This window comes from Gossypium hirsutum, chromosome A05 (assembly GCF_007990345.1).
Source record: "Gossypium hirsutum isolate 1008001.06 chromosome A05, Gossypium_hirsutum_v2.1, whole genome shotgun sequence".
NCBI classification, from domain to species: domain Eukaryota; kingdom Viridiplantae; phylum Streptophyta; class Magnoliopsida; order Malvales; family Malvaceae; genus Gossypium; species Gossypium hirsutum.
Window position 1 is genome coordinate 34,986,414 of NC_053428.1, and position 10,375 is coordinate 34,996,788.

At 36.1% G+C, this 10,375-nt stretch overlaps 2 protein-coding genes across 2 annotated transcripts; both read left to right on the forward strand.

Moving 5' to 3' along the window:
* Positions 1–3,647: 3,647 nt before the first annotated feature.
* On the forward strand, positions 3,648–4,496 carry LOC107960532 (tropomyosin-like). Its single transcript, XM_016896868.2, has 2 exons — positions 3,648–3,898; positions 4,076–4,496. Exons 1-2 carry the CDS (start codon positions 3,648–3,650, stop codon positions 4,494–4,496), a joined length of 672 nt encoding a protein of 223 aa, XP_016752357.2.
* A 1,412-nt stretch (positions 4,497–5,908) lies between these two features.
* Positions 5,909–7,361, forward strand: LOC107960533 (uncharacterized). The gene is made up of 2 exons (XM_016896869.1): positions 5,909–6,797; positions 6,889–7,361. The coding sequence occupies exons 1-2, from the start codon at positions 5,909–5,911 to the stop codon at positions 7,359–7,361; spliced, it is 1,362 nt and encodes a 453-aa protein (XP_016752358.1).
* The last annotated feature ends 3,014 nt before the right edge of the window (positions 7,362–10,375 follow it).

Here is a 10,375-nt window from a genome sequence, read left to right on the forward strand (position 1 = left end):
ATTATTTCCAGTTCTAGTCCTTATACATTTGCGCGCATTGCATATTGGTCTTTTTTTATTATTTTATTTGTAAATTATCCTTTTTTTAAATTTAATTTTAATTAAGTTGTTTTTATTTTATAGTCATTTTTTAATTCTTGATTACTTATTTGTATATTTTGAACTACCTTGGTAATTGTTTTTTTATTGTAAATTTGTTTTTGTCATATCATTATCACATTTTGTATATTTTTTTATATAAATGTTTTTTTCACATTGTTGTGTATATAATATTCATAATAAAGATAACTTTAGTTTATGCATATTATTAATGTTATGTTATTTCATACATATAATGGTTTTTAACTCAATCCATATATTTTAACATATATTTTTGTTATTCTAATATGTTTTGTATACATGTTTTATATATTATTTAAATTATTCTTATACATATATATATTTGATCAATAGACATCACCAAATCTATGTATATTTTATACATATAGTTTTCTTCGTATACATAAGTATGTTTTAAAATTTGTTACACCTATAATTTATAATAAAATTAATTTAATCTTATAATTATTAATTTCATGCTATTCTTTACGAATAATTATTTCTAAATTTATTTATATGTATATATGATTTGTAAACTTATTATATGTATTTCCTAATATTATATTTTATTATGTATTTTTGCTATCCTTTCATATCTTGTATATTCTTGAAATTTTCCTTTATTATATGAATATTGCCAATTTTAACAAATGTTTTTAACACTTTGTATATTACTTGATTTAAAAATCTTCATTCTATAATATATCTTTAGTTTGTTTTTTACAAATAGTTTTAAATTCATCAATTCTTATATTATATATTATGTGTTCATCATCATTTTAAATTTGTCTTATACCATAGTGTTTTTTTTTTAATTTTCATTTTGTTTTGTATATTTTGAATGGATTGTATTAGGCTATATATCATTGTTGTACTATTTCTTTCGTTATTTATTGTTATCCTAATTGTTCTCCATACGTGCTTAGAAAGTTAGTTTCATTTTTCTTAGATTAATTATATTCAATTGTTTGATTTGATTGATTAAATAAGGTTATGTTATCTTCGTTTACCAAGGATTGTACTTTATGCATGTATATCATCCCATATTTTCATTTTTTTTATTTAACAAATTTTGTATTATAATTTTCAATTTTAAAAACTCAATTGGTCCATTTTATTTCAAGTAAAATCAATACGTTTTGAAATAATTTACAATCATTTATTTAAATTGTTTTTACAAAAACAACGCAATGTTCAGTATTTAGAAATTGGCAATGTTCAATATTTAGAAATTCGAGAAATTGTGCCCTACCGTGCTGGGTTTCGATTTTTCGTATAACTAAATATTTGGAGATCCTTTTGTAATTTTTGACCTAAGAGCTTTCAGAAGTCAAAACTCAATCGTGTTCTCCAAAGTATAAAGGATCATGTCCTATCATGCTGGATGTGATACTTTATGCCTTTGAAATGAGAAAGTATTGATGACTAACTTACACCACTCAAACGTTTTGATAAGAACCATATTTCAAAATTTCTTTTCTAAAATCTTAAACATAAGGACGGCATGTAATCAATCTGGTACCAATTTTTGGAAGTAGTGAGGGTGCTAACCCTTCCTCATACGTAATCGGCTCTCGAACCTAGTTTTTTTAAAAATTTACATAGATCAGAATTGTTTTAAATGAAACAAAATGTTTTATTAGGTGATCCAATCACACCTAAAAAAAAATGTTGGTGGCGACTCCACATTTTGTTTAAACGTCGATTTCTGTTTTTTTTTCAAAAAAAATGGTTTCGACAGCTTGGCGACTCCACTGGGGATTGAACAAGAGAGTCAGGCCATAAAATTGATTATTTTCTATCCTTTTGTTTAAATTGGAAATTTAATTTGAAAATCATGATTCTTTTGATTGCATTTGTTTGTATAATTGTTGTGGTTGGAGTCTTGTAGAGTGCTCTTGCATTGCATTGCATGACCGTAATGGTCACACCTGTTAAGTGGGAGTAAGAAACTATGCTTTTGTGAGGTTTTCACCTCCGCATGGGCTAGTGGATTGCTTCTTGGATATATCCGTACCTATGATTTCGTGAGATTTTCTTCTCCGCATGGTCATAGGGAAATGTATTTCCCTGAACAGAACTCGGTTCATATGAGCCTATAATGGGTGAGGATTGAGGAATCACTTGGTTCAGGTACCTTCTCTTTAGAACCGAGCCACATATAGTGAACCCTAACAGCCTTTTTTAGGTAGAGCTAGGTTAAACTTTAGTAGTTGCCTATATATGTGTATTGGTTATCTTTGTTTTCCTTTTATTTTATTATTTATATCTGATACTGACTTGTTGTGTTTTGTTTTGATTGTGTTTTGCATAACATTGCATACTAAAGGAGGTGTTGATTCATATTCGATTACTAAGTTAGAATATTTAACATGGAGAATGAATTTCTTGATAAAGTTGAGGATAATGCAGCCGTCCGTGCATGATCAGAGAAGTTACAATCAGAGAAAGGGGATAGCCTGGCAGAAGGATATACATCAGAGTTGCAGAATTTCACTCGCATCAATGTGACACAGAATGAGTTGCAAGAGTTGAGAGATATATGAGCTCGTTGGGATGAGGGAACCAAACAGTTGTTCTATCAGAACTATGGTGATATACCCTACCTGCTTGATATTAAGGTAGACAAGCATTTGTTCCAAGTTATGACTCAATTTTGGAATTCTACCTACAATTGTTTCACTTTTGGGGAAGTGGATTTGGTGCCTACCGTGGAGGAATATACTACTTTGTTGAGATGCCAGAAAGTTCAAGTCAGAAAAGCTTATGCTAAGGTTTTTAATGGCCCAACTTTTATGAAGAAATTGATGAATATTTTGCGGATGAGTGAGCCTTAGGTCACTGCTTGAATTCAACAAAAGGGGGATAGTAAATGTATTCCTTGGGAGAATTTGAGAGATTTGGTTTTAACACATCCAAATGAAAGGAAGAGGGTCGATATCTTCGCCTTAAGCATCTATGGATTGGTGATTTTTCCTGAGGCTTTAAAGCATGTGGATGAGGCAGTCACTAACTTATTCGATCGTCTTGAGAAGGGAATCACACATGTACCTGCAATACCGGCTGAGACGTTCAGATCCTTCAGCATGTGTCAGAAGGCAGGCGAGGGGAGATTTATTAGATGTGCACAACTGTTGATAGTATGGTTTCATGGCCATTTTTGGAAAGTGAACAAGGTTTCTTACTGGGTCTTCTTTGAAAGCTATTCCCCATTAAAGGAGGAGGCAACTATGCAAAGCAGAGATGATATTTTAGAGGAGAAATGGATGGAAATTCTTCAAAATCTCAAGGAGAAGGATATAGAGTGGAGAGCTTTTTGGATGGTTTCTGATAAGATCCTATATCGATGTGGGAACTTTGATTGAGTACCATTGTTAGGAATTCGGGGAGCCACTGGGTATACTCCATTGCTTATGTTAAGGCAGTATAAATTGAGGCAGTTTGTTCCTATGAGTTACGGGCTGGCTCACTGTGAATTCCCATATAAAGGTGACCACTATAAGAAGAAGGTTCGGGAACTGTCTGATGCTTAGAAGCAAACTTGCTGGATGAAGCGGTTGGCTGTCAGTTCCATGGTGACACCAGAATACAATGGATGGTTTAGGAAAAGGGACAATGATAATATTCCTAAGCCAAGTTTAGAAGATACTCGGCCAATGGAGGAACAATTGCAAGTTGCCCCATCAGAGTTGGAAATTATAAAGCAAGACTTTGAGAAGAAGAGTTCTGTGCTTGGGAAAAGGATCGAGCAGTTGGAAGAAGAGAAAATGCACATGAAATTAGATGTGGAAGTTCAGAAGTGAGAGGCAGAAAGGTTACGAAAAAGGAAGATTGAAGTGGAGGAGGACTTGGAAAGTTTCAAGACAGATTATAAGCTACACCTGTCGATGAGGACTGCTGGGTTAGGAAAAACTTCAGAACAATGGCGTCAGGAAGTTTGAAAAGAAAAGACTAAGGAAAATCTGTGGGAAAAGAGGTTCCAAGAGGCTCAAGCTCAAAATGAGGTTTTGGAGAAAAGTTTTTTAGAGAGTAAAAATGAACAAGATGAATTAAGGGGTAGAGTAGAGGAACTTGAGAGATCTCTATGTCTGTACCGGAATTGCAATTCTATGATGGAGTTGAGAGCAAGCTTAAGCAAGTTCGAAGAGATGAAAGGGAAAATAGAAGAATTAGAGATGGTATTGCAAAGTTGTGAAATGAGGATCGAGTTCTTGGAAGCAAATGAGGAACAATGGAAAGGTCAGCTTCATCATTCTCAAGATCAGGTTAGAAGCAGGGATTACATCATGGGAGAAGCTGTAACACAAATTCAAGAAGTAGCTGATTACTTGCAGTCTTTGGCAGTACAAGCAGACGTATTAAGTGTGAAGTATGAGTTAGAGTCAAATAGGGGATAAGAACTAGCATCATTGCTTAGGAAAATTAAGGCTCTGAGCATTAGAGCGAAGTCTTATTTGTAACTTAGTTTTATGTAAAGAACTTTATTTTCTAGTAAAGTTTTCTAAATGGAATTGAATCAGAATTGATGCCTCCCTTGCATTCATGCATTTGCATTACATCATATGCATTAAAGGCCATAACAAGATTCTAATTAATTAAAAATTATTTCAGTAATCTGGAAACCAACAAAAGCACCCTAAATAAGCATCCCTACGGTACAAGGAAAAAGACCAAGTCAATGGACAAAAGACTTGAAAAGTTAGAACAAATGCAAAAGGATATGTAAGAACAAATGCAGTTACAGATGCAAGAGCAGCTAGCTAAGATTCAGCAAGAGATGAAAGATCAAATGATGGAGTCCCAAAGAGAGATGATGAGTCAATTGTCCCAATTGTTGATGGGAAGAATGGATAAGGGAAAAGGTCCTATGGATAATGTTGGGAAAAATAATGAAGACCCTCAAAATCCTCCTGGCTTCACTCCAACACATGTACAGGTACAACCTGAGATTAATTTGCAGAAACCATCTGTTGTGATCAAGCCTCAATAGTTTCAGGCTGGAGTTTCAATACCAATGAATTTTCAAACTGGCTTAGGTTTTAATCCCAGTAATAACTCGAACAATCCAATAGTGCCTGATTTGGATAAAGTTGTGAAAGAGGAAAAGGCAAGGACAGAATCACAGAAACAATTAGAGGAACAGTGTAAATGGTTGGAGGAAAAGGTTCAGGCCATGGAAGACGTTGATAGGCATCCTGGGATTAATGCAAAAGATCTGAGTTTGGTCCCAGACTTAGTAATTTCATATAAGTTCAAGATGCCAGAATTCGAGAAGTACAATAGAACGAGCTATCCTGAAGCTCATATTACCATGTTTTACAGAAGAATGACTGGGTATGTTAACAACGGTCAATTGTTGATTCATTGCTTCCAAGACAGTTTAGTGGGAGTAGCTGCTAAATGTTACAATAAGTTGAGTCGAAACAGAATTAGGTCATGGAGAGATCTGGCACAAACATTCATGAAGCAGTACAGTCGTGTAATAGATATGACTCCTGATAGAATTACTTTGCAAAAATATGGAGAAGAAACCAAATGAAAGTTTTAAGTAGTATGCACAAAGATGGAGAGAAGTGGCCATCCAGGTTCAGCCGCTGCTCTTGGAGAAGGAAACCACAATGCTCTTTATTAATACCTTAAAAGCTCCATTCATAACTCACATGTTAGGAAGTGCCACAAGGAGTTTCGTGGATGTGGTAATGACGGCAGAAATGATTGAGAATGCCATAAGAAATGGAAAGATAGATGTAGGAGAAAGTGCTAAAAGTCTACCCCACAGAAAAAGGAAAATGAGGTGAACAATGCAAACATGGGGTATTCAAAGTCTGTTACTGTAAGTCAACCAAAGGCGATGACTGCTGGTCAGGGCTCATCAAGGCAGGAATCTGGAGCAAAGCAAAGTAATGAGAAACTTCAATTTACTCCAATTCTTATGACATATAAAGAGCTATATCAAAGTTTATTTGATGCGCATGTGGTGGCGCCTTTTTATCTAAAGCCATTACAGCCTCCGTTCCAAAAATGGTACGATGCCAATGCTCAATGTGAGTATCATGCAGGGATCATAGGGCATTCAATAGAAAATTACACTACTTTTAAGAAGTTGGTTGAGAGATTTATTCAGATGGGTATTGTAAAGTTCGATAATGTGCCCAATACAGAAAATCCGCTAACTAGTCATACTGACAGTGGGATAAATGCAATAGATGGAGGTATGGGAAAAAGAACCAAGGTGGATGTTTCAGAAGTAAAAACTCCTTTGAAACGGGTTTGGAAGGAGATGGCAAGAAGGGGGTTAGTTACTTCAAATTCAGAAGGAAGTGATGATGAGATAAAGAATTATTGTGAGTTCCATCATGAAGAGGGATACGGAATTCAAGAATGTGAAGAGTTCAGAGTTGTTATCCAGGGCCAGATGGACAACAAGGAAATAGAATTTTATGAAGAGACTAAGGAGGAAAAGTATATATACGCGTCAGAATCCGCGTCGAGTGTCCCAAAAGTTAATTATCTTGTGGTTATTATTTCATGTCCTAAGAATGAAGCAGGAATTCAGATGACATCGAAAATCATAATTCAGAAGCCAGCGGTTTTCTCTTACAAAGATAGCAAAAAGGTCCCTTGGAATTATGATTGTAATGTGACAGTCCTAGGAAAGGAGAGGTTAGCCAGCTCGTTAAAGGAGGGTCAAAATATAGGTTCTCACATACACAGTGGAAGACGATATGATTTGGCAAGTGCCCGAACAGAGCCTGTAAAAGGAAAAGATTTGACTGTCGAACAAAAAAGGGGGAAAAGTAGTCGAACCTGAGGTGCCTGTTAATGAACTGGTGAAAGAAGAAGAAGCTAAGGAATTCTTGAAATTTCTGAAGCATAGTGAGTACAGTGTGGTGGAACAGTTGCATAAACAACCAGCCCACATATCTATATTAGCTTTGCTTCTAAGCTCAGAAGTACATCGAAGTGCATTGATGAAAATGCTAAACGAGACATATGTGACCAATGATATTTCTGTCAACAAGTTGGACCGGTCGGTGAATAACATAAGCGCTGATAACTTCATCTTCTTCAATGATTATGAGATACCACCAGGAGGAATGGGGTCTACTAAAGCTTTGTATATAACTACCAAATGTAAAGGATATACATTGCCAGGGGTTCTGGTTGACAATGGGTCAGTATTGAATATATTGCCCTTGTCCATGTCAAACAGGTTACCTGTGGATAGCTCATACATAAAGGGATGTCAGAATATAGTGTGAGCATTTGATAGCACGGAAAGGAGAGCCATGGGAAGAATAGAAATGTAACACCCCAAACCCGGCCTAAACATTATGGCCGAATCTGGTGCGTCACATCAAACCATTTTTCAAATTTGATCATTTCGGTGAAAATCCATTATTGAATCTAAATTCCTTTATTATTATTAAACTAAAGTTCTCATCAAAATGTTTACCAATTTTTTTTCCTTTGGTATATTAACTCATTTAAAATCGCGGAAGCATTTTGAAAACTTTGTTGTTGGAAGCTCGTGTTCCTTAGAAAAATCATGCCATTTTGAAATCTCGAGTTTTCCTAGACTATCAGTTTAGTATAAGAAATCACAATCCAAATTAAAACTTAAAACCCACCAGCAGCCTTATTACATAAATTAAAAACCCAAAACGAAATATAATTGAAATTAAAAGAAACAGAAATAGTAGTGTGGCCATCTCCGAGTCCCTCGCAGCTCCAAACCATCTAAGCTTAGGGATTACCTACACAGTTAGAAACGGGGTGAGTTTACGAAAACTCAGTGTGTAATCCCAATAACAAACAAACAGTGAATAACACGGTATCAATACAATCTGGGCCAAAGCCCTATTCATTCTCGACGTATACTGGGCCGAAGCCTTTCATTTAATGGTTACTGGGCCGGAGCCTTTTCGTAAATCAAATCACTGGGCCAAAGCCTTTACTGTAAATGGTATGGGCCATAGGCCCATTTTAAAATCACATGAAATACCAATGAATGTATGCAAGCCCATTTGAGGAGACTACTCAACCCACCATCCGCTACTCTCCACTCGTACCAACCAAACTTTCCATGTGTGGAATAACTCAACCCACCCAACCAAACTCTCCATTGGTAGCATAGCTGCTTTATCATATAACTAGAGGCCTAGCCTCTTTTAATAACTGGGGCAAAGCCCTTTTTGATAAACTGGGGCAAAGCCCTTTTCAATAAACCGGGGCAAAGTCCTTTTCGGTAAACTGGGGCATAGCCCTTTTATCACTTCCTCCATTTATAAAACCCAACCCATGCAACATGTCATGTATGCAGAATGTCATGCCCATATTTGAATCAAACAATCACAGTCAAGTCATTCATATCACCAACATATATTCACAATCAAATCCGTCAACCACACAGTCCAAGTCAGTCACTTGCCCACAAGGGTAAAACAGTCATTTAACACCCTAGGGGCAAAATGGTAATTTTACCCCACAAGGGTATCTCGGTAATTCTACCCTACAGGGGTATTTCGGTATTTCTATCCTACAAGGGTATTTCGGTAATTCTACGCTATAGGGGTATTTCAGTAATTCAAATCTATAGGGGTATTTCGGTAATTCTACCCTATAGGGTTATTTCAGTAATTCTACCCTACAAGGGTATTTCGATAATTCTACCCTACAGGGGTATTTCGGTAATTCTACCCTACAGGGGTATTTCAATATTTTACAAATCGAGAGTATTTCGATAATTTCACAAATTAGGGGTATTTTGGTAATTTTACAAGCCAGTGGTATTTTGGTAATTTTACAAACTAGGGGTATTTTAGTAATTTTACAAACTAGGGGTATTTTGGTAATTTTACTGATCGGAGGTATTTTGGTAATTTTGTAAACCAAGGGTATTTTAGTAATTTTATAAATCGAGGGTAAAACGATAATTCTGTAAATCGAGGGTAAAACGATAATTCTATAAGTCGAGGGTAAAATGGTAATTCTACAAATCGAGGGTAAAACGATAATTCTGTAAATCGAGGGTAAAATGATAATTTTGTAAATCTAGAGTAAAACGGTAATTCTATAAATCGAGGGTAAAATGGTAATTCTATAAATTGAGGGTAAAATGGTAATTCTGTAAATCGAGGGTAAAATGGTAATTCTGTAAATCGATGGTACTTTGGTAATTTTACAAATTGAAGGTATTTCAGTAATTTGGTAAACTAAAGTATTCTAAACAGGGATAACAATACGAATGGGCCTAAAGCCCATTCTCGGCCCAAATGGGCCCACACGCTCGTGTGGCCCTTTTAGCCCAAATCTAGCCACAGATATGAGATTCACCTAGCCTAGTCTAATATTTACTACACAATCAAACAACTTATCCAATTAGGCCCGTAGGCCCATTGGGCCCACATGGCCCCTTTCGACCCATCGCAACCCGAAGTAGCCATCCTACAGCTAGAGTAGCGAGAAAATACACACCTGATTGGTGACTGGAGTTAATCCACGCTCCGAGCACTCTTAGCCGACGCCCAACCCAAATGAGCACGCCATAAAGTGAAAGGAATCAGCCAAGAAAGGTACCTCTACTCTCCTCATGGTTCTCTCTATTTAAAGCCAGCTTCGCATCCCCTCTTATGTTAGCTTCCCAATGTGGGATCCCTCCAACATCAGAGTTTAAATTCAACACCAACTCTTGCCGCCCCCTGTTACCAAAATAAATGCTTTTTGATTGCCATGAGTTTCGAACCCTGGACCTCCTTGCCAAATCTATGACGCCACCTTGCCACTTCACCACAGGCTCTTTTTGTGTCATATTTTATCCCCCAATTAATTATAAGGTCTAAAGGCCAAAGTCTAGGTTCCCTTAAAAAAAACCAGAATAAATTGCAAGAGCCAAGGCTTGAACCCAGGCTCTCATACAACCTTAAGTACGCTACAACCACTAGACTACATGCTTCCTTGTGTCATTTATTTAACACAATAATTTAAAAGGCCCTCATCGAAGCATCCAAGTTTTTTTCATTTAATACCAAAATTTTTGCTAAAACCTAGGTTTGAACCCAAGATTTCTCCAACACTTCTCAGGGCCATTAACCACAAAAGCAGACATTTAATTGTGTCATTTCATTGCATAATTAAATACCTAAATACAACCTCCTTACAGACCCACACTCAAGGCCCAATACTTCTAGGCCCAAATTCGGCGTGTTACAAGAAATACCTTTGTTGATTGGCCCAACTACGTATGAGGTAGATTTCTTAGTAATGGATATTAAGC